Source organism: Thunnus thynnus, chromosome 2 (genome assembly GCF_963924715.1).
Source record: "Thunnus thynnus chromosome 2, fThuThy2.1, whole genome shotgun sequence".
Classification (NCBI taxonomy): Eukaryota; Metazoa; Chordata; class Actinopteri; order Scombriformes; family Scombridae; genus Thunnus; species Thunnus thynnus.
In genome coordinates, this window is record NC_089518.1 from 18,156,233 (window position 1) to 18,182,135 (window position 25,903).

Consider the following 25,903-nt stretch of genomic DNA (forward strand, 5'->3'; position numbering starts at 1 on the left):
TATGTCTACCTAACTATTTTTTTAGCTGATGTGCAGTCTTTCTACTACTTTCTCTTTTTGCATCTTTTCATATTTCTTATCCCAGCCCAGGGTTTCTGTATTTCTATCAGTTTCTCTGCCTCCGTTTCTGCGTATGCCTGCGCTGCATGTGAGTGTCTCTCTCTGTCTGTCTGTAGTAAGCTGTCTCCTCCCTGCCAGGGTTCAGGGAGCCCTTGGTTCTCCTCGATGTCAGTATCAGCCTGAGTTACGACACAAAGGTCTCAGCCTCCTCCTCCACCCACCCTTGTTAGGCCCTCTCACTCGCTCGCTCCCTCCGTCAATCCCACTCTCCCTCGCCCAATCCATCCTCGTCTCCAGCCGAGAGTCACCCATCCGAAACTATGTTAAAACAGGGTCATCCCCCGGCGTGCACTTAAAGGCTGTCCCTTTAACCTGCTCTGAAATACTTACGGCTATTATTATAGCTTATAAATCATTAAGAAAGTTTAATTATACGAAAATTTCATGGTGGAAATGTGCAAGCTGACACATGGGAAGGGGAATTTAATGGGCCAGCAAGTCCCAGCACCGTGAGGGAAAATATTGAGGTTAGGTTTCTATTTTACAGCATTGCCGGAGGGTTGGGAGACAGGGAGAAAGACAAGAAAGAAGCACTTTCAGAGTGAGAGAGAGGGAGAGAAAAGGCGAGTAGTGAGGATGAGGCCTAGACAGAATCCAATGCGCAAAAGTAACTTTCTCAATTCACTCTGTAGACCAAAGCTGTTAATATGGCCAGTTGATTTGGGAATGATGAAGACATTGCCCACCGTACCTTGTGCTGGTTTTCTTAACTAAGATGTATTCTAATTAACACAAGACTTTAATTAGTCGCCATGCAGTAATTTCAATTCGTTAAGGAATGCTGCCTAATTAGAAATTATCATTTGGAGAATTTCTGTAATTGCTGTCGCTAAACAATATATGAACATCCTTAACTACTAATGTTACAAAACTTTGTCTTCTTTCTTAATTGTGTCAATATCATTTCAATGTGAACATTATAGGGCTATTGTTGGTATAGCTCGAGCAACTTGAGCAATGACTACCGCACTCTTTTCATTGTGACAGGAATGTAAATTGATCAAACTGTTGGGAGTTGATATCATTAACACTTACCACTGTGCAGATGTTAATTAGGAATTAATCGAATTCTGTTGTAGTAACTATGAAAACGCTGTTACAATTTGAGCATCTGCTTGGCTAATCAAGTCAGAAAGATTCGAAAGCAATGCTGTTGCAATAAAAGAGTTGTCAGTCAAGTGAAAATTCTAGTGTTTCAGGGACTTATCATTACTGTATGGAATTATCACTATCACATTATCACTAGCAGGGAGACAAAACTCTTTGGAAAATCACTTCTGATTGTGAATTTTGAAGAGTGATTCACTTAGAAACATAGTTTGAAGAAGTAATATATAAAAAGGCAAAAATTTTCCAAAAAAAGGCAGTGTTGCACATGCCAGCATGCATGAACCAACACTCTAACACATAAAAACTGTCACTCAACTTTGTGTTGAAGCAACTAAATCCATTTTTTAAGTGAACAGCAGTTTCTTTACACCAGGCTTATTGTTTACCCACAACCCCATTCGTCCCTCCTTTCTTCCCTCCCTCCACCCCATCCTCCCTGCCCTTTCTCTCTCCTCTGTCCTCCCTTCCCGTCTTCCTCTTGTTTTCCATGCGGGCACAAGTGGGGCGCAGCGCCCGCAGCCGGCAGGTTTCCTGGCACGCTGCTTCTCATCCTCTGCCTTTTGTTTCCACCAGTGGACAACCGTTCTCCACTTCTGCTGTGTCAGTAAATATTTATTGGCCTTCCTTTTCCTCACCGCCCACACTGATGTTTGTGTGCGTCTGTGCATGTGTGTGAGTGTGCCTGTATATGTGTGTGTGTGTGTGAGTGTGTGTATGTGTGTGTATGCGTGCGTGTTAATATACACGTGGAATACTCTCCAACACGTACACAGACATACACCACCTCCCACTACCCTGTGTCCGGTGCTGTCACTCACACAATTGAGAAATGCCCCCGCCTCACCCTATCAAATCTCACCGTGTCTCTCTGTCCACCATCTTCCCTTTCTCCCTCTCTCCCTCATCTTCCCTTCATCATGCATGTGGCAATAAGCTGTGAGAGGAAAGAGGAAAGAGAGGAGGAAGTTGTTGCAGTTTTCCCCTGCTCTCTCCCTCCCTTTCTACACCCTCGCCATGACCAGAGTTCCCGCACTGGAGAGTCAGAGGGGAAAAACTCCGAGTAAATGCATGTGACCTCAGTGAGCAAAACCTCTGCACACTCCCACAACACTGAAAGATGCACACACACACACAAACACACTCCCTCTTGCTCCCTAGGGCCCCGTGGCCTCGTGCTAGAGAGGGCTTCCTTCCTGCAGTTAAGACAAAGGAAGCTGGGGACTGACAGGGGACCTGGGACCGCTGCTTCAAAGCCACAGGAAGCGCTGGTGTTGTCTCTTCCTGTGGAGGGTGTCGGAGCGTGGGGGGCCAGCTGCCTGTGTTTTCACAGCCAGGGACGAACAGGGATGACTGTGTTTATGTGTGTGTGTATGTGTCACAGACAGGGTAGGTAGAGTAGCTGAACACACTGCACCTTCACTCCCTTTCCACCCCTCTTTGACCTGAGATCAGTGGCTAACAACATTAAGTCATATACACATAAACTTCAGAGGGACATCACACACATACGACCATCCCAGTGGTGAATTCTGTGGTCATTAAAAGCCAAATCCAGCTGAGGATCATCAATTTAACCACTTTTTTGTCTAGAAGTCTATTGTCGTCATTGATTTATGATAGAAAAAAATCACTGCCACAGCATCAGCCAGCCTTTATATTTGTTTTTCCAGCCCTTGCCACTGTCTTTGCAGAGTATATGCTTTCAGTGTGTACATGTCTGTGTGTGTTTGTGTTTGTCCTCCTGTTCCAATGTTGGCGTGTAGGGATTTATGGGGGTGTATGTGTTAGTGTGCCTGCGCCATGTGTTTTCAAACCTTCCGGTGTGCACCCGCATACATGTTTGTTTGTTTTTTCTGTGTTCGCCCTGGCTTCTCTGATGCTCTCCTCTTACTCTCTGGCAGCAACAGGACAGTTAATCAATCAAATATTTAAGCAGTGCTTCAGTGCTCAGTGGGTAGTCCTAGATTATCTGTGGCTGTTGGCAGTGCATGGCGCAGCCACATTATAAGCCTCGTCTCTGACTGGCATCGTCACGGGGCGCTTCTCTCTCGCTCTCTCTCTCTCTCTCTCTCTCTCCTCCTTCCCCTTGGCCTCTGCTCAGTCTTTGCTCATTCCTACTAACACTCTACATTTTTTCCTCTTTTTCATTCTCACTCATTTTCTGTCATTCTCTCTCCATCCCTTGTTTTTCCCTTTCTGTTGTTTGTTGCTCTCTATTCGCACTCACTCTCTATGTATAATTGTGGCTTTTCACATTGACTATCTGACAGTAAGCAAGGCCCCTTAAAGAGCTCTCATCTTTCTGTCTTTGCCTGTTTCTCTCTTTTCTCTCGCTCTGCAGTCTTTCTAGGGATGAGTCTGCCTGTCTCCCCACGGGGATCTCCATTGTGGATTACCATTCAGTTTTTGCCCAATTATCTAGTGGCTTTCGCTGCCTTTGACACATAATTATCAAAGGCCTAAATAATTGTCTTTATTATTGCCGGTGTTTAGATGTAGCGTCAGCAGAGCGGTTGCGAGCAAGGGAGCGTCACGGGGAGAGGAGAGAAATGAAGTATTTATCTCGACCAGAGATTAGTTTAGCATGCTGTTAAATGATGTCTCTTCGCTTATTTCAACTCCTCGTCCAGATAAATAAACATGATTAAAATGCCCCCTTCCCTCCTTCATACACACACCCCACACTTACATATACACACACCCATCACATATCACATTCTACGTCAGTGGTGAAAATAAGATTATGCACAACAAAAAGTCCAGCAATTAGCTGGCTTTGTAGCAGGAAGCAGCTTGAAGCGCTAAACACTGTACTTTGTTAAAGGCCAAGTGAGAGGTCAGGTACAAGATACAAGGGTTAGAGAAAAATCTGTGTATGTGTGTGTGTGTGTGTGTGTGTGTGTGTGTGTGTGTGTGTGAGAGACATGCGTTTGCGTGGCTCCAAGCACATGGGGGTTGGCTATTTCATAGAGCTCGTGAAAAGCTGGATTTAGCAGAATTGTGCCAACCAGGGGGTCAGAAATCTGTGATGTTTACAGATCTCTATAGCAACCAGGCCCTCTGCAGAGAAATCAGAAAAGAAATGGTTTATGACGGAGAAACAGAGTAGCCGAGAAAAAGAGGGAGAAGGATTTCATAGTTCATCCAGAGTTTGAATGTATTTGGGATGGGAGTGAACTTGAGTCTACGTCATCAATTGTGACTCAGCTTTGTTATCATGGCTCAGAGGGATGTAAACACGATGTGTAGTTGCAGTCAAATTAAATTCAAATCACACTTGTGGAGACCGTTAAAAACAGCTTGTTACAGAAATGGCTTAACAGATTTCTTTTACACATTTTTTTGTGGCACACTAAATTATTATGTCAAAATGGCTGGTGATAAACATTTCATCAAGGTGCTGTAGTGAGTAAGGCGGCTCTTAAAGCTGAGGACTTTGGTTCAGACCCCTGAAATTCCACTTAAGCTTAAGCTTCCACTTATGTTTTAGTAAGACAGCGAAAGACCACTTGCTGCAGGGATGCTGTTCTGAAGCTGACCCTGTGTTCTGACCTAGCCGTGAAGTGGGCCAAGGGAAAAGAGAATTTTCCTCATGGGGATTAATAAAGTATTCATAAATATTTTTGTTGTGCACGTCAGCCTGTCATCTGTCTTGTTTTTTCTCAGTTCCTTCCTTTATCCTCCTAATCGACCTGTTTTGATACCCGTTCATCTGACTACCACCTAAAACCTTCTGCCTTTCCACTCCTCTTTCTTTTTATACTCAAACCCCCCCCCCCCCCATATCCAACCCCACCCGAACTTTATTCTGCATATGCAGCTGCAAATGTCTCAACATCTGTGTGCTTGTTTTAGCTCAACAAGTATTTCCACGTTTCTCTTCCTTTTCCCTGTCCGATAGAAGACTGATCACAACAGCTGGCCTGTTGCCTTGTTAAAGCTACAGTCTGCAGTTACATAGTGGATTAGCACATTTAACATTCTGGATAAAGATGGCTAACACTAACTTGCAGTCTAACATAGTGTAAAAATTATAACATGATGAGTCATAGGATAAGACAGCTTACATCTCTATTCACATGGGAGCATGTGGCTTTATGGGTTTAACTGGTTTGTAAGTTCCCCCATAAGTATCACCCACCTAGCAGAAGACACAGACATGCTTAGATTTAGCTTTCAACATGCAGCTAACCACAGTTGTCATTGTGGCTTGTAAAACATGAGACCCAGTGGTGTCAAAATCATTGTGGTTGAGGGCCACACTGCATAGAGCACTCTCTCCTGGAGTCATAATTTGTCAGCCTATTACCCCAACTGTTACCACAGCCAACTATATGTGTGTAGGCATTGCGGCAGTGACAGCTGTCAGGAGGAGTGATTGATATAGCCAGTGTTGGGAGATGGAGTCCTTTGGTCTTTAATCTTCAGTTGAGGCATCATGAGGAAAACAGACTTTTTTTTAGTGAGAGTTCCTGATTTATTTTCCCCTCTCATTTCAGCAAATAATGACACTGTGTAAGTATCTGTGAATAGAAAATTACAGTGAAACTTTAAAGTTGGTTAGAGAAGGGCGGAAACAAAGAGGTTTGTTTTATTTCAAACCGATGAAATTTTGCTTGGGAAACTTGTTTTTATATACCACAAAGCAGCTAGAGGTGCTGAGTCCAATCAATTTGAACAACTGCTTTAGGATTTCCAAAGGTCTTGTTATCCAATTTTTTCTCCATTCATCTGTCTGCTTGATGAGACAGTCTGCCTGTCCACACAAGATTAATCATGCACTGTCTAAATACTTAAGTCCAGTATTTAAGTTCCAGACGCATCCATCAGCACCATCTACAGCCGAGCTTCACTCCCACCTTACCAGCTGTGCCTTTTTCTTTGTACATGCCTTTATCTTTTTCTAACCGCTGTCTGTCATTCACATGCTTCTTCACTGCCTGTGTGTTCTGCAGTGCTCTCATATCTGCTCACATTCATTTCTACATACATATGCATACATCCGTGCATGTATACCCCACAAAAGCAGACACACACACACTTTCTCTGGTTGTCTTTGTTAGTGTTTTTGTTCTATGTTCTTGCTTCCATTTATCTGTATACCCTTTGTTATTTCAATAGTACTTAGTGTTAAAGGTGGCACGTCGAAATTATTTTTTTTTAAAAAAGGACAAACAACCTATCATTAATGTCAGTTTGGCAAATACAGTTTACAAAACACTAGTTACAAACTTTACTATAGTTCAGTTACAGTTTTGGTATACCAGAGATATACAGTGAACCCTACCGACCAAATTTCTTGTACTTTTAAAAGTACATTTAAGTTTTCCACCAAAAATAAAATGGATTCAGATGTTTTTTAAGGGGCACACAATAAGAGCAAGTAGAGACCCATTTATCCACTTCGACAGTGGAAAAATGTTGAGTTTTCTGTCAGGGCTCGGGCGATGTTTTTGACTGGATTGAAGTCATGTACTTAGCGTTTTCCATGGGCAGTCAGTCCACTGTCTCCTGTTTCCTGGCCTCTGCTTGCAGCCCCTATACTTAGGGACTGGCCCATTTGGCTAGTGCCAGAAAATAGGACCTTGACTGACACCTCCAGTTTTAAAAGGTTGACTTTTCTACTCCCACGGGCCCAGTTCTGCCAGAGGAAAGCTTTTCAACCAAGCGTGGATGAGGAGGGAGTACAGAGCGCAGTGTGTATCTGTGTGTGTGTGTGTGTGTGATCGTAGGAATTTTGTGTGAGGGAGCAAATGTGTGCATACATGTGCACACTCTGTCTTCTTTTGTTGTCTGTCTCTACAGTTGTGCATTTTTTTCTTTACATTCATGGTTGTACCTCCCTTCTCAGTCTGCTCTATCCTCCACTCTGGTGAAGACACTCCAGTGGAAGCCTTATCAGCTGAATGATGTATGAGTCCTTAGTGCTTTAATAGATTCAATTTATCTCTATACACTCCCACTTTAATTTGGCTGGGCAAGGGAGGATGTATTCAAATGCCCACCGTCATTTTGATGTACAGCCAGCCAGCCAGACCTGGCCTCTGTGATTGCCCCAGCTTTAGCCCCAGTCTGAGTGTCAGACTCGGATTCATACTGTCAGCTTAAACCCTATATGCAAGCCCAAACTCTAGCTTTGTACTCAGGCCTCAGCACCATATTGTTTTATTACACTGGCACATTTATAGTCCAATATTAATAGCGTTCTAACATGCAAGCACCAATTAAGGCCTGAAATTCCAATTCCTGGCTTAGTATCACATTACCTACATCTTCCACTGTAGTGGTAGTCTTATTCCAAAATCATAAACACCAGGACAATTTTAAGCGAAAGAAGTCCAGTAGTCCAGGATACTGTGAAGTGTTACCTCCCTCAAGATGACACTTATGATGAACCTTTAAACCTTTGTGGTTAAAATTCAGTATGTTTGACGTAGCACCATGTGTATGTACATGACCAGGTAATCACCAAATTTAGAGCTATTCTGCAGCGCTATGCCCGTCTTCAGTCCGCCAATCTTTTTCCCACCCTTACTAAACGTATAGATTAAGTGATTGTTAACCTATTGTTGCAAGTCCTGTGCTCTTTTCTTCCTGTTTTATCTTGAAGTGAAACACAGTGAAATGGCTCATTCCCAAGGCCTGGCTACAGTACTCCTTGGGGTGGGACCAGCGGTGTGGGAAGTCTATTGTAGTGCAGTAACAAGTCCTTTGTGTGACATTTTCCTCGGCGTTGACATTCAGAAGGGAATAGGAAGACGGGCCTGCGGACGCCACATTCTCTATGACATGTGAAGGGAAAGGGTATTAAGAATGGGGACCAAGGTATTTGAACGTGCACAGGAAAGGACATTTGCACAGTACGTGACAAGGACACGCTGTGGTGGAGCAGCTCTTTCATATTTCACTTTATAACATATGCTATACACCAGGTTGAATCTGTGTCCACCGGTTTCAAAACTGTCCACTGGGCCATTGCTATCATGGTCTGAGGGGTAGGCTGACAGCGTGTGTTGGGGAAAGAAATTTTTACGAGGAAAGTATCTACTTACACAGTGGGTTTGTCATAATAAAATAATTACATTCACATCTGTACAATGCAAAAAGATTTTCTTTTCTAAAGAGGTTATTATAGTCGCCCATGTGTCTCTGACACAAACAGTGCCCATCTCAACAGTAAGTGTGTATCATTAACATGCTAGAAGGGTGATTAACATGAATTTGATTTGCTTTTTATGGCAGATGAATCAGAGGGAAATGCAGGTGAAGAACAGAGTGTGTGCTGTGGCTCTGACTGACTCGGCTCACAACATCTGGCTACAGGAGACCAGCAAAGGCACACAGGACTGGATGCAGCAGGTGAAGTAGCCATACACACTGAAACACACACACACACTGAAAACAAACAAAGATGCTATAAAATGTACAATGGGCTTTTCCTGGGCTCCTATCTCATCATGTAAATTCACCCAGTGGTGAGCTGAGGTCTCTCAGATTGTGCTTTTCTCAGTTTTTTCCCTGTACAACCCTGCTGACCTACATCCTGACCAACAGCTAGCCTTAGAAGTCATAGAGAACCATTGTTTGCATGTTTTTCCTCTCTGTCTTTTTTATCAGCCCCCACTCTTTCTTCCTGGGTGCATGTCAATGAATAACTGAGACAGTTAACCCTCACTGGTGTGTGTGTATGTGGCTGGATATATGTGTGTGTAAGTGTGTTTATATGTGCTTGTGGGTAAGCGTGTGAGATAGAATGCACGTGCACTTGTGCATTTGTGTTAGTTTCATTTTAGCACTTGCCCTTTCTGGTGTGACCTCTGCGCCATACGCAGCACCTGGGCTCACTCAGTATGCACATACAGATGAGGACCAGCCAAGACCAGAGCTGCTTGAGAGCCAGAGATGCAAATGTCATGCACACACTCACACACACAGACACATACACACACACACACCATACCTTTATTTGTATTATATCCTCTTTTATATCCCATGCCTTTTGTTTTTGCTATTTTTGTCCTCTCCCATTTCGTGTGTGTGTGTGTGTTTGGTTTGTGTGCTCAAGTGCGTGTTACTTATCCGTGAATGTGTGTATGTTAGTTTGAGGGGTGGGGATTCAAGGTTGCGCTGGCCCCCTTCTCCTTGTCTGGCATTTCCTATTTTTGATCCATCTAAGGGATGTGTGGGACAGAGCATAATTGGAATGTTAAGTGATTTTCTATTTGTGATGATTACCCAGAACAATAAATCTGAAATAACCTTCTTTGTCCAGTAGGAGGAAGGGGACAGGCAAGGAATCACTCTCTCTCGTACTCATTAACCCACAGTCCTTTTTTGGCTGAATTAAGAGAGGAGCCTGCCTAATTAAAGGGATTTTTTTCTAGAAGAGACAGTGGCACACCTCTACCATGCTATGCCCTGTTCAATGGCACAGAAAGCTTTTTGGAAGATGTGTAGACACTCACTGTTTGTGCAGCATTGTTTTTTTTTTTCTTTCTTCTATCCATAATTCTCTGTCTCACTAACAATAATTAGCACTACCTTTACAAAAAGTACTCATTACTTGTCGCTAATTCCAAAGCAATGTTTATACTTAATATATTTCTCTCAGGGATCAATGATTCTTTATGTTAATCATTGCATACATTTTATTTAACAACAAAAAAATGACAATCTTTTAACAGATGTTGTTTTGACCTTTTATTGTCTCTTCTAATTTAGCATCAGATAAAGACCACTACTAATGATAAATTCTGTAGATAATTGCCAAATGGTGAGATATAAATTACTATTGGATATGTCAATATTGAAGAGGAAAGCTAACTACAATCATGTGTCATGTTTAGAAACTGGTAACCTCAATTTTGTTGCTCAAATTTAGTATTTTATCACATTACTGGCTTCTGGGCATGGATGGCAGTGCAGTGCTAGTTAACAAGCCCTGGGTCAGCACGAGGATTGAGGTGAATCCAAAATCTAATCTGTCCTCGGCATTTACATTAGAAACCAATACTGCGTGTGTGCAGTGGTTCCACTAAAAGGTCAGAGTCCCTTTGTGTTCCACCCAATATGCTAATCCCATGGCTCTGGCCTGATCTATGTGTTTCTATCATTGGCTCACTTTTCTGATGTTTGGCTTTGAGTGATCACACAGTCCACAATCTTCACTTGTTGGTGCAGTACAAAACATACACGCACATGAAGACACACAGACCCCGACAGTAGATGCATATACTGCTCCTTTGTAAAGGACATCTATATCAATAACCCATACACAGCTGGATCTTCAATGTAAACAACACTAGCATCACACACTGTGATACACACACACACAGGAAGGACAGCACAGATGGTGCTACACATCACAGAGGGGAGCTAGCAATGAACCTGAATAATGCCCTGGGTGGTGTATAAATATGGGTGCCCGTACGAGTGGGTGCATGTGAGGTCGGGGTACCCCAGCAGCGCACTGCTCTGTTCTCCTCGGACAGAGATAATTCCCTCCCTCTGGGGTTCAAGAGGTCGCTGGTTGGTAGGATGGAGCGATGGGAAGAGGAGAGTAAAAAAGAGGGGATGGGATTTAGAGATCAGCGCCTGCTGGGCCAGGTTATATAGACCAAATGGGTCAGACAAGGGGCAACTGACATCACTGCCAAGAGAGACGAAATACAGGGTGAAGGTGAGAGAAAAGAGGATGGAAAGGGGATAGGCAGAGAAAGAGATATAAAGACTCTTCCATTGACTGAGACAGAAAAAGAAATAAGCAAAGAAATAAAGTATGAGAAACATTCAATTATTTAAATCCTGTTGACTGCCGCCGAGAAAGCACAGGGTAGAGCCGTGGAAAAGAAAAACAAAAAGACAGGTAGGATGTGAATGGACTGAATACAGATGGAGGAGAGGAGATGAAGAGATGTATGTGGAGATAGATGAGTAGCATAGTGAGGAGAAGTGAGTGAGGGAGAGAAATGCGAATGATGGTGTACAGCTGGCAGCCTGTCACAGTCTCCAAGGTGTCTCCTGTCACTGTGCTGGCCTGCTGTCACACTCTAGTGGCCTGCCCAGAGCACACACACACACACACACACACACACACACACATACACACACACAGATACACTTGTGCACACACATACATACAGAGTACACTATGGTCATGAATAAACCATCCTAATCCATAGAGATTATACAGCAACTGGAGGAGGTAGGAGAGAGACAGACATAGAGAGAGTGAGCAAGAATTGATACTCAGGACTACTTTCTGAGAAGTTAGTTTGCTGGCTGTCATGTGTGTTATGGTTTAGGAGACTTTTATACACTTAGCACAGACTTTCTATCATGGGACTCAGTCCTGTGTGCTTATGAGATAGAAATACTGTTTTACCATTGGATGGAGACAATTACATACAATTGCAGTGTATACACACTACATATTTTTGTTTAATCTTTGCATTCAACTAAGCAATACAACAGTGTCTTATCAAAATAAAAAAACAAGGTAATTGTGTAACTTAATTCATTATTTCACCACTTTTTCTTCTGGAAGTTTATGGTGTTTAGAGTACATTTTACTTTTTTTCATTCTACGTTTTTTTTAATGCAGGAAGGGTTTGGAAGGAAGGTAAAGGGAGTACATCCTCCTTTTATGGCTTTGTGTGTGTCTTCCTGTGACACTTTCTGTGTAGTGGATATGGACACCTACTGTATGAGAGACCTTTTTGGTCGTTATGGAAGCTCCATTAGATCACTCTGCCATCAGCTGAGTGCAGTGTTTTGTGTCCATTACTTTGTGTATGTGTGTGTATGCGTGTGCGTACACGCATGTGTGTGTGTGTGCATGTGCGCATGTGTGTGTTGTTTATGTGAAAGAGGCAGGCTGGCATCCACTCTGACTTGCAGAAGGCAGCAGGTGGCAGATCACACACACACACACACACACACACACAAACCACTCAAACACACACATATACACATGACAGAGAAGGCGTAAAAGCATCCCTCACAGGTAGAGGGGTAGAGCAGACACCTGTTCGCCATTCACACTCTAAGATCATGCTATTAGCTCAGTAGTTAGCTTTAGCGCTTAGTCACAGCCTCTTACTCACCACTGTAGGGGATCCTTTGGAACTTTGTGTCTGAGTAATATTGGTAATGGGATTTAAGAGAAATAAAATATACTGTGCAACAGTGTGTCTTGTTGTGTTTGCACGGGTTCATGTATGTGTACATATCCAGCATAATCCAAACACACACACATATGCACAGAGCAGCAGAGGTGGGTGGAGAGTCAAATCTGTTTACATGTTTGTTTCTCTGTCTGCCTTTAGTTCAATGGCGCCATTGATCGGCGGACAAGCTGCTTGAAGTGATGATGCTATGCGTCAGAGACAGCCGATGTGATGTGCCATCCTTTTGTCACATCGCCCTTCTCTAATCCCAGCCAGCAGGCCTTGCCTTTATGTGACTGCTGTTATGCCTGCGGTCTCCCACAGCACTGGGGCCGTGTGCTATGTGTATGTGTGTGTGCATTTATGCAAGAGTTTGTGTGCACATGTGTGCTGTTGCCTTGACAAATCTATTCAAACCCCGACCTCCCTGCCTCCATTGGTGGTGATGGTAGAGGTGAAGGGGGAGGGAGGGGGGCCCTTTGAAAGACTCGCCTCCTTCCCCTCTCTCCAGCTGCCTTCAGCCCACTGCTCCACAGCCCAGCTGACATCTTCCTCCAGACAGACTGAATGAATTAAAGAAGATACAATGAGACACTTGATGTAGCAGTCAAGGAGCCCCACTGCTTCTGTGCCGCTCTACACCGCTCTGCCCTCAAGCCCAGGCTCAGAGGAGAGCACATCTAGGGCAAGGCAAAGGATCTAAAAATACACAATATGCTACTGTTTACCGATGACTTGTCATCTTCCCCCAACACTAACCCCCCTTCCTTCTTCACTCCATTCTTCCTCATCTCTCAGCCGATCTTTCTTCAACCTCTTTGACTCTTCCTATGCTATACCCCCTACGATAGCTAGCACTTGTGATTGACAAGGCTGAAGAACTGAAATATGGATGAAGAGAGAAAGGGAGCATTTCTTATATTCGAGGGGCAGATCTAGTTTGTTCTTAAGTTCATTTTTATTTCCTTTGATTGGATAAGAACGGATCACACATGAGCCAAGCTTTATTTTAATCACAGGCCGTCATGTGCACATTTCCCAACTGCATTTTGTGTTGCTTGTTGACATTTGCTAGGGATTTGCATACATGGGCCAGATGTTTTATTATAATCATCTTTCACAGTGAGTTTCTATATTTCTATATAAGCTTACAGTAAATAAATCACTGTGGGACAAAAGAAGATGCAGTACATGTCGAGCAGACAGTAACAAAAGACGTTTGCTTGGACGTAGCATCAGAAACTTATGTAGACAAAAAGGCAACAAGCAAGAGGGGCTCAATTAGGCATCAGCTATATTCAGTTTCCCTCTGTGCCTATTCATATTCATACAGCAGAACAGAACACATGTATACACTAGCATACATATGCTATCAGTGATGAGTGTGTCTGCATGCACAGGATTTTGTGTGCTTGTGTGTGGAGGGGGGATACTTCAGGGATGATAGATAAGAGGGCATGTGATGTGACCCAGGATCTTTGCATGTATGTAGTATGTGTATTGTATGTGAATTTGTTGGAGAAGCTGAAGTGCGAGATGGTTCACAGGTTTGTCTATCCAGTCCCTTCTCTGCCAGGGCCTTGAGAGTCAGGTTCACTGAGGGCAAAAATGTGAAAGCACGTATGCACACGTGCACGTTTGTGTGAGTATTTGAGTCCTGAGGGTTCACAACGCTACCCATCTTTATTGGAGACCCCCCGCAATGCAGCCACTGACCCACACACACAAGCATGCACAACACTGTAATGGCTGTCAGGGGGCTAGGGTGAAAGTAAACAAGGGCAGATAAGCAGTGATTCAGAAGGACGCCAGCTGCACATTCTAATCTCTTTACATTTTCTCTTTCTTCTATTGAACTTTTATCTTATCTGGGGAACGTCTTCTCCAAGCATTCCTTCTCAGCCTCCCTCTTTCTCTCTCCCCTTTCTCTTGTTTTTGTACTAACCTTACAAGCCACAGCATACCAATCCACATTGCACGGTCAAACAAGGAAAAACACACTTTGATATGTTGCCATCTGCTGACCCAGAGAATAAAAACTCAAAGCATGGGAAAAGTGAGTTGTTTTTTAGTTTGGCATTGGTAGAGTCTATTAATGATACCTGGGGTTTAACCCTACTACATTTGATTTAATCCAGTAGGTAGAATAAGGGAACGCCACACAGACAATCCGAAGGAAGATGAAGACAGCAAAACACAGATAAAGAGGTCTTCTCCTTTTTCTGACAGTAGAGTTGTCAACCACAGGGGGTTTGAGAGGACTAGGGGTGTCTGCAGGGGGTTATGGGTCAGCAAGCTGGGCAGACACCCTCCCCCAGGGCACCCACTGATCCACCATGGTAGAAGGCCTCAGCTCTCCACCACAAACAAACGCCAAGCTGTCTGGGCAGCATGTCACAGAGCTTTTAATTGCTTGTTCCTGTCTTTCTTTCTCTCTCTCTCTCTTTTTCTCTCTCTCTCTCTCTTCCTCTTTCTCTCCCCCCTCGCTCTGCCACACACACACCCACACACACATACACACACCTCTTTCTCACTACTGTCCCTCCTCTTGTCTTCAACACCTGTCCCCTTCTTCTTTGTCTTCTTGCCTCTCCATTTTCTCTTCCTTCTCCCTTTCTTTCGCCACGTTTCTTCTTTTTTTCTTATATCTCAATTTTGATTCAACATGCTTCATTTCTATTAAAGTATAAAAATTATACTTCTGAAGCCACAATTTTTTTTTTCTTAAGATCTCATCCCTTATTATTCCAACTTTGAGCATATATTTTACTGTGTTTGTGGAAGTGATAGTGGAGGATGTGGGTTGCTGCATATTCATTTCCCATATACAGACCCTCCATGAGTACATGCCATGAATAGTGTGTGTAAAAGTAATCTATGTTTTTTGTAGAAACAACAAATAGCTATTGATAGAAATCTGTGCTCGGAGTTTCATCAGTCTTCTTTTTTCATCTCCTTACAGCATTGTTGCAACTGGGTATCGAGTCCAGAGCCCCTGGACACACCGCTGGATCCCATGCTGCCAGACTGCCCCCGAGTCTCTGCAGGTATCAAATCTACTGTGCATAAACAAACTCCAACAGTGATAACATTATGACTCTATATTTTAGAGTATAATTGTGATCACTTTCAGTTTTCAATTACAATTTCAAAACTACTGTATAGAACAACAAAGTGTAGCCACACTACGTATAGGTCAAAACAGTTATTCAACTACAACAGTTTATTCAACTATCATAGACTAAAAATATGAGTAAAACTCATCGAAGGTAAAATTTAAAGTTAAAGTTTTATTATCTACTATATCTGTAATCACAGATGAGAGTAAGGTAGATACAATATACAAACTTGAAACTGTTAAAAACAGCTAACAAGGATGGTACCAGAATGTGCCAGTGCAGGTAAGTGCAATTATTTTGACTGAAGAGCTCAAGCTGCCTAAATGACTGATGTGCAAAATAGAAATAGGTTCCCCAGTGTTTAATTCACCTTAATAAATGATACAATATATGCAGTATGTATGGAACTCTATATATGTGTTTGTCAATGGCTTATAGCAGTGCACATGTGCAGATTATTAAGGTTCAGTCAGTGCACGGTGGTGTGTACGTTGACAGTATTTGTTCTTAACATGGTCGTGGGTGTTGGGCAGGTTGGAGGTCTTAGTAGGGCTGATTGAGAGAGATCATTGTCAGAGAAACTGAAGCAGGGGCAGATTATCTTGAAACACAAATAGACAAAGAAACAGAGGCTCTCTCACACACACTACCGAAATGTGCTGTTTGATTTTGTATCTATTTTCATCTTCTTTGTCGCACCCTCTCTCTCTCTCTTTTTCATCATCTACTCTGTCTCCTATATTCATTAATCCTCTCCTGTGGTGTTTGGCTTCCTGTCCCTGTGCCCTCTCTGTGGTTGACTGGCCTTGATGATGTCACGGCCATCATGAGAATGTGTCCTTAATGTAGGATTAGGGATGAAAGCTGTAATCCTCAACATGACCGTTGATAAGAGATGATGATTGCAGTGTTGTTTGAAGAGTGACACACATGCGAGCATGCACACACACGGATACAAAAGGGAAGTCAAGCCTTGTAGAGATCTTTAAATCAGTAAATAATATGTCCATCATCAGTATTAAAAGCACCTGTTTTTACTCTTGTTACATGTGTAAACTACTTGCACACTCACATTCTAACATCTTGTCTCATCACACCTTTCCATCATTACTCTATGGGTCCTGCATGGCAACATTGTGTTTTATTGTATCCATAGCCCCTTAGTGACATCATGGTGAATGTATAGGTCATCTTACACATGCTCCACATGTCTGTGAATAAATCTCTAACACTGCTATCTTTTCTTGGCCAATAAAACACCATGTTCCACATGGAGCTGTGTGGGTGGGTGGCCTCGCATCTACCAGTGAATCAGCTCCTTGAAATGTCAGCTAGCCTTCAATACAAAAACCATACTGTATTTCATGTTCAAATGTCAGTTTTTACCTTGATGTTTTATGTCTCTTCTCAGTGACTGCTGTAGGTCAAAAGACAGCAACCTTTGAGCCAAGATATCAAGGTCTACTTTTTGAAACTCTTGGTATGCCTGACATTGTCGTAACACAGACCCATTTGATATAGCGTCCATCTGTATGTATGCACTGTTGACTTGTGCTCTATTGACTTTAGCTACTTTAACCAAGCTGAAAAGATGTGTCCCTGGCCTGTTAACAGAGCCGCCAACTCAGCTTGTCTCTGGTCTTTTGGTGGAAGCTTCTGATGTCAAAGGTTGACTCGGTCGTCTTTGTGTCCTTGGCAGCCTGGCAGGTTCACAGGCAGTGGCTATTGTGGTGAGAGTCACAGCAGAGCAACAGAGGTGACGAGGTTGAGAGAAGGTTGAGGGAAGGCTGTCAGGGCATCGTGGCCGAGCACTTCAATCAACACACATACAGCTCCCGACAGTCACCTCTTCTCCTGCCATGACTGCTCTTGTCTGGGTTGCTATGGAAAGAGTATGTGTTTATATGTGTAGGTGGGGGTAATCAGGGTTGACCATGAAGTGTCTCGGCAACAGGGAACACCACTGAATCCTTGTTGTCATGCACGCACATCATGCACATATGTAGACACACATATCACAGTGTGACCCACGGCTCTTGTGTGGAGCCAGACAGAGCCAGGCCTGGGGCGACAGAGCTACTGAGGAGAATGGCATGTGATCAGACGCACACACACACTAAGATGTCTGATGGCTAACAAAGTATTGGACTGCTTAGACATGGGCACTGGGACTGGTCAGGCAGCCTGATGGGAAAACGGGTTGAAGGACAAGTCTTGTCGTTGCTCTTTTTCTGTCTCTGCATCTGTTCCTTTCTTTCTCCATACTCTCTCTGTTTCTGACTTTGCCTATACATCTGCCTCTCCCCTCCTCCGCTTGCATCCTGCCTCCCTGTGTGGTGCAGTGATGACATGATGATTGTGTTCTCCATGCTGGTAGACTCTTGGCAGAAGGAGGTAGGGAGACGTGGAGGCAGAGCTTGTCTGTTATTCCTAATCATCTGTGAAGCAACGCCGGCATGGCACATTGACAGGGCTGGAAGTGCCCAGAGAGGGGTGGAGAATAACACGTAGCGGGGGTGTCTGCTAACATCTCCATTTCTTGTTTTAAATGCGATGAAACCTGGATCCAATCCCACCGTATTTGACTGACTATCCTCCCTTTCTTTTTTTTTTTGTCTCAATCTTTCTTCCTTCCAGGCGATTCTCTTTTCCCTGTCTTTCAAAAGGAATTTGTTCCCCCAAGAAGGTCACTGCTCTGGCGTTTGGCAGTGGCCTAGCACACTAGTAGAATTTTATCAGTTAGGAGCATGCCGAACACAGGCTAAATATGCAGATAAAGTGGAACCAATCTCTTGCTGGAAATGCTCCCTTTGTGTATGTGGTGGAGTAGCTGTAAGGCTGACAGAGAAATAAGTTGGGGAGTGGGGTGGTGGTTAAGTGGGGTTGCTTAGGCCTTCCCAAGATGTAATCATTCCAAACCTTTACTGCCATTTTGATGCCAAGGGAAGGATAAATGCAAGACGGGAGGAAGTGAAAAAGAATGAGAGTGACCAGGAATAGATGGATGAAGAGGGAGGGAAAAACCCAGTCTTACAGTGATTTTTCTTGTATGGTCTCCTCTCTTATTTTTGCTTAGTTTATTGACTTGTTTTTGGTGAGATGGTTGATTGGTGGTTTGATCAGTAAAGATGCTTTTTCAAATGTGGGAAAACCCACTTTTCCAGTAGCACACACACTTGTACATGAGCACACACACATGCACACACAACTTCCTGTTGGGTGATTACTCATTGTCCAAGCTGATTATTAATTACAAAGGGAGAGCTCTCTGAAGGTAAACACTGATTAATGGCTAACAAAAGTAAGTTAATGTCTTACCTGTACTTTAATTACCAACCCTGTTCTGTTACAAGCATCCCAACATAAGGCTGTAATTAACCCTAATGGACTGCAGAAGGAGACTCACTTTCATTTCCGTTCACTACATAAATACGCCACTACTGTATATGTAATTTTTTGATGCGCCCACCTTTCTCCCTTACTTACAAGGTTTTCCATAATTAAAGGGGTGGATTTTGTTGAAAGAATTTCTTGATTTTTATATCTTTTATGGAAATGGCAGGGGGTAGGCTGAAAAAAATGACGCAATATTGTCATAGAAATGAGAAATAATTCCTGTGCAATGACATGTGAGGTCACTCTGCCTTTCTTCTTTACCTAAGGCTTATATGTCTGTGGCTCAGTGTTATTAATGTAGCAAGATACCACAGAGACACAAAAGAGCGCAGACAGACTGGCACAAAGCGCTCATACAATACACACATACACACACCCCCACACACGGACAACGTTCATGGCCTGATTGCGAATGTGCTCTGTCCTGCTGTAGGTTCGACTAGACTGTTACCCTTACCTCCCTGATCCATGCACTGCTGACCGTGAAACACCTCTAGCTGTCGACACCCCTTCACCACACACACACACACACACACACACACACACACACACACACACACACACATACACTGTCTGATTGATGTTTGTGTGATGACTTACTCCAAGAGGAAACTCAGGCTCACTCAAATTAACCTCATCCCCTCTAACTGCTGTTTTTTCAGCTTGGTAATGTGGAAGTCCGCTGCCTCAATGGAAGATCACATGAAAAGTGTGTCTGTGTGTGTGTCTGTGTTTTCACAAATGTGATTCAGTGTTTTCCTAGTCCAACTGGCACACGTTGCTCTAGTGTAGCAGGAAATAGACAGGTAAACTCTGGTGAACCGGACCCTAACCTTTGACCTGGATTCACTGAGGTTGGTTCAGCCTATTGTCTGGGTCACACTAGTCTCAAGCCATATCATAATAAAGTGGAAAATGCTGACACCAAAGACTAATGATGCCTGGAATTGGTGTGTCAGTCAGGAACTAGTAATAAAATGCTGATTTGTGAGATTGAACAATAATTTAGTTTGATTTGTGATAGTACTTTGATATAAACTACAATCTTATGATCAGAATACCAACTTATAATGGAGTTTTTTGGGGGGGGGTGAGTGTGTGATTAATACACTTTGTAATGTTTCCATCTACAAGACGTTTTTAATACCCAGTGTCACACAATGAAATTCTCTCATGATGTCTTTTTCTTTAGTGCCATATTACAAGAAGGAGGCTTTACCTCTTGAACCCCAGTTATTACAAACTTATGCTGTACAGCCAAACATTGTTCAAACCCTCAGAACTCTATTTTATATTCTATTTGAAAATAAATCCCAATGTTTCCAAAGATACCAAACATGTCTGCTCGAATTTTGTGGAGAAATGTATGAAATCACTTAAAATAATGGCCAGACATCTCTTCTCCTTCCAATCCCTGTGGCAAGTTCCCATGCCTGCTCAGGGAGAACCAGAAGGGTAAAGGGTAAAAACAGTAATTGTTTAGGGGTGAGGCAAAGATATCAGTTTTTTGGTGGTCCAACTCTCAACATGATGTTGGTGCGATGGTGTTGAATGCTAAGGAACATCAGTGCACAAACATATATAGTTTATATGGTGAAGCACATGTGAAAAAGAACTAAGACTCTTCTGTGAAAATATGGATTGCAATGTCTTTAACTCTCAGCTGCCTTGCCTGGAGTGATACATTGGCTCATTATCAACAGTCTGGTGTATAAGAGGTAAACAGGGGATATGAGCAAAGGAGAGTGTCGACTGTACAGAATATCTTCCCTCTAAATGTTTGTTTTTTGTTTTTATACGTATGGATTTTCTGGAATCTGATTTGGAATTGTTGAAATGTTGCAGGTGAGGATGAAGAAATTTTAAGGCATGACAGCTGGAAGAAAGGAAAACAGTTTTCCAACTTAAAACTTAATACTAAAGTTAAATAAACTGCGAATAAAGATGTGTGAATGTGATTCTTTATTTAATGCGTGAAAACAGGCTTAGACACACATTTCAACATAAATGAAGAATATCCTCAGAGTTAATGCTTGAGACATGCAGACTTCTTCTTGAAAAGAATATGAATGCAATGCCATTCATATTTCACTTTGGCCTCAAGTGTGCATAGATTTTTGATGAGGTGGTTATATGAAATGATAAAGGCCGTGGCAGAAATATTGTGTTTTGCATTTTAGTTTTGATTTTTCTCATGAATGATGCTCTGGAAAAAAAATGCTGCATCTATTATGACCATGGCTTATTGTAAGAATGTATCTGCTGGTGGTGTGTACTGGAATATGCTTGTCGTCACCTGTGATTGGACTGTTTAAATAAGTAGTTGAGTCTGGAGTCCTGATTGGAAGAATCTGACTACCGATTGACTGTCGGCCTGGTATGGAACTCTGTCAGCATAGTGTATATGGCTGGCTGCCAGATCATCATTGTAGGTTTGATCTCCTCTTCTGTTCCACAACTTTTGGATCATTGTGTTGTGCCATCTTGTGAGCATTTGTCACAGGATTTTAAGTTGAGGAAAAACAGTCATATTACTTTTCTGAAAAGGGTGTCACCCATCAGCTATTCTCCCCTCTTCCCTTCCTCTCTTTTCCCTCGTCTGGGGATTGCAGGGTGTCTCTTCTTGATTAGTTTTTTATATGTTATAAAATAGCTTATAGCTTTTTATATATTATATATATAACACAAGAACAAAAAAGGCTTATCACACCCACCCCCTTTTTTGGTATTTTTACCAAAATATGCCCAAGATACTGTGCTTAAACAGTTTTCAGAGCACAGGAGTGCATTATTCCTGATGGAAATGTCCTAACATGAGGTACTTTTACAGCAACTATCATCACTAAACATGACCCAACCTTGTTGGATTCCTCTGCCAAGTCTCCATTTTGTGTCTTAAATGCAACACTGCCCACAGTCGATTATCAGGTCACAGTATTGTCCCGTGGTGACAGGGCAATCTGTTCCGTCATGTAGGTTGCCTTCTCTCAGGGACATTTCCTTTGAATCAAAGACTTGACCACTTTGATTCAATTCTTTGATTCAATTCTAGAGGACTGTCCCTGTTTATTGATCAATTCCAGTGCTTTGCTTTCTGTCAGACTTGTATCTTCCCCCAGATCAGAATCATCAAAGATATGCCGACATAGTCAATAGACAAGCCCTTGCTACAGGTCCAAGACAAGGGTGTTGCTATTTGTTTGTCTTAGCAGGCAAACAGGAGGAAATGAAGTTGATCGATATGTCAAGCTAATAATTGTACAAGCTTGTCAAAGTTAAACACTGTAATTCTTCAGCAGTGATGTGAGGTTCATAAAAAGTTTAAAGTGCTGCATTAGCTTGTCTTTAGAACTGATTTGAGTTATGTGAAGATATTGCTTCAGTAATTGATTTATAATTAGTAGCAGTAATCACAATATTATTTTTCATACATTATTATTTTCATTAGCAGTAGCTGTGGTTAATTGCAAATATTGTGTAGTATTTGAGACCAATGTGTCTTAATTTTTTAACATCCATTCAACAGAAAAAACATTATAATGCAACAACAATGACATTACATACACAAAAACAATTTAAATTAATCAGTCATTACACTGATTAACTGTCATGATCCATAATCTCAGATGACTCACATTCAAGTGAAGAACAGAGAACAACAAGTCTAGAGTGTGAAAATCTGAAATGTTTTATAGAAAAAATGTCATGTAAGCTTTTGAACTCGTCATTTCATCTTGTCTCCGAATCTCTCCCCCCCTCCCCTTTTCTTAATATTTTTGCTTATTTATTTATTTATTTAAAATTTAATGGGAACTGGTTGCTCAGCGACAAAGAATGAACAGCAGTGGGCTTTCCAACTTTTTAAAATGTTCTTTTTAAAAATTTTGCCCACTTTTCAACATGGTTACATTGGTTAGATGGGTCATGGTTAGATTACAATTACATTTTGTAACACTGTAGTTCTTTTCGAGCTGTCATTTGAGCCACACTTAACATGGCATTGTTAAAATTGGTTCAGTTAATTGCACTTAAAAATATCAAAGCTCATGTAAATAAATCCAAATACATACGTTTTGTAAATGTTGGCTATCAAGTATATTTAATACTTACTACTTAATTAATACTTACTACTTGCCATAGATATTTAATAAATGTAATACTTGATATGTGTATGAGTGTTGCTGATAAGATGTGAAGTATAATTTATAATCACATCTCACATACAGAGCACTATTGCTTTAACAGTTTAGGCTATTGTGATTATGCTAACTAGAAGCCTGTCTGGAAAGCCCCGTCTGTGGTCTTCAGTTCACCTCTGTATTAGGTAAACTCTATCCAGGAGGCATTTTATCCTCTTCTCCTTTCTCATACTCTACCCATCATCCCGGGGAAAAGAAGAAAAGGGAGAGACAAAAAGGGAAAGAGCCTGGCATGCATAAATGAAAGTTCAACAAGGTTCAATGAAACACTTATACAATTTGCTGCAATATAGTGGGGTTTTATAATCTCATTATCATCTTAGTGCCAGATTTGCCCATGAGGGCCGTTCCGTATTCACTCTTATTAGCTCCTCAGATTTGTCCATTTGTCCTTCCGCTACCCGCCTCACAGCCAATCACTGGGACAGAATCTCTAATAAATACCCCCCCTCCGCCTCCCTTCTTTTTTTATCTCTTATTTTTTCTCATGCCATACCTCCTACTGCTTTATTTATGTTTCTTTTTATAAACTTGGTTTTGCCATGGGGCAAACACAAAGCATTTTACTCAACACTCCATTAATAACTATGTATTTTTTTCTGTTGAAGTCATTTTGCTGTAAACACATCTGTATGTACAGTATACAGTACTTTGGCCATTATATTTTAAATGCTTTGACTTGAATCCTACTTATGTGTGAGTTGAGGATATACTTTCTTACCCTGATGCAAATTATAAGGTTTGGACAAAAGGGAGGATTGTTGAAACATTTGAGAAATAAATATTACTTTATGTATACTTCATGTCACATATTGGAAATTTCAGTCTGTGTAAATCTTGGATGAATGGAAAAAATACAGTTGCATGTAACACTGTATTTGTTTACTCTGATATTTTTTTAAATCTTCTTACATGTTCAAGGCCTGGTTCTTTCCTCTCTTGAGAACTCAGGGTCAGATGGGGGAGCTAACGTACAGGGTACAGTAGAGCAGGCCACAGACTGCTTTCGAATCCCCTAGCCTCTTAGCTGCTGTGGGTAGTGTCCATCCCTGGTCACTCAGAGGGCATCCCCAGATTAGTGCTTCAAAGACATGGATCTCATTTGCCCATATGGCCTCTTCTCATTGAGTTGATATAGGCTCTAATCCGCCGAGCCTTTACCCCTGACCTCGACATGTGGCGAACTACTTAGAAAAAGAACACACAAACCGTGCATATACCACATTTGATAGCTGCGGCACCAACAGGTCAAGTGTAAAGATGAGGATGAAAAATGACAGACAGTGTATTTTTGATTGTCAGTGATTGTAAGGGATTCTAGCTACTTTTCCCCAATTTGCCTTGTGGTATAGTCAAAAAGCAGGAAACACATAATAACATGCTGGGTTCTTGTGGCTGTAGGTTTTAGGTGCAATTCCTGGGGTGGAATTAATCCAATAAGCCCCAGTGGGGCACAGCAAATCCTAACCACTGCTAGCATTATAACTCTTAGCAATCACCTTCATCCCATAGTCTCCCAGTATCACTGTGCCCTCATTAACAAGGCATAAGTTGCCACCCAACAAGTGTCACAGTGATGTTATCCATGCAGCAACACTCCTCTGATGATACTTATCATCATTATTGGCATTGACCTTGTCTATGGGAAGATGAGAGGATAGCCAAGGCAAACAGGAAAACCTTACACTTTAATAGCTCCACTTTTGCTCCCCATTGGTGGAGGTTTTTTGTTCCGTTTTGTTTTTTTACATTTAATTTCCATTAACTCATGCATGTATTACTTCTGAAATTCATAATCCTATTTTAGTCTAGATAGATAGATAGATAGATTAGATATTGTATATGTTGTGGATGTAGTATTCCTCACCGGCGCTGCCACTAGGTGAATTTAGCTGATGGGATAAAGTAGATTAGCGCAGGTAGAGGTTAATCTATTGAGTAATCATATGAGAGTGTCACCATAAATCCTTATAAGTTCAAGCTACTCAAAAAAAAAAAGAAAGAAAACCTTATTCATTGCTCCATGGCATTTTTATTCAGGGGGAAGAACATGAATATATATAATTTGACTATAAATAATATATTTATTGAAAATGAAATGGGAGACAAACCCACAAATACGTCTTTGCAGTTTTATTTAGCAAGATGTTCCAATTCTTTTACTGTGACTCCATTTATATAGTTAAATCTGTTAAGACATTATTGATTTTTAACATTGAACCAACTGCTAGTATTTATTTTTCATGCCTTCAAAACATGGTCCTAGTTTCACTTTGTTGTTATTATTATTATTATTATTATTATTATTATTATTGGAGGCTAGTGGCTCAAAGCTACATTAGCGCCTCTAACATAACACAATACAGTCAAATGGAGGGGGTTGAGTTACATTGTAATGTAGGCAGCAGGTTTTGACAAGGAAGAAGACTGCATGGAATAAAAAAGATGTCTCTGGTTCTGAGCCCAATAACATTATAGGAGGGCAATGCTAAATCGATGGAGTACTCTTTTGACCTACAGTGGTGAACAATTTGTAAATGACTCTAAATACATATGTGGTGATTATATTGTGGTGCAAACAGTTTTTGGTCACTCACTTTTAATTTGATTTTTTGATTGTGGCTCCCAGGAGTGTGTATTAACTGAAATTACTGTAGGTGCAAGTTACAGTTTTGTTTTAGTGATCTTACATTGTGCTCTGTTGTGCTTGTTATACATTTATTTTTTAATGGAGACTGTTATTGTTATGGGTTCATGAGGCCAGTTCATTTGGTTTAGCAGCTAATTAATA

At 41.8% G+C, this 25,903-nt stretch overlaps 1 protein-coding gene across 3 annotated transcripts in view; it reads left to right on the top strand.

The window, feature by feature from the left end:
* The window catches only part of arb2a (ARB2 cotranscriptional regulator A), a 151,770-nt gene that overhangs the window by 89,157 nt on the left and 36,710 nt on the right, over positions 1-25,903 (top strand). For 2 of the 3 annotated variants that reach the window (XM_067607575.1, XM_067607561.1), the window contains 2 exons: positions 8,473-8,589; positions 15,361-15,445. In XM_067607575.1, coding sequence (XP_067463676.1) covers positions 8,473-8,589; positions 15,361-15,445 — 202 coding nt within the window. Of the gene's footprint in view, positions 1-8,472; positions 8,590-12,557; positions 14,041-15,360; positions 15,449-25,903 lie in introns of those variants that run through there. The other variant, XR_010931106.1, reaches the window with a different exon arrangement.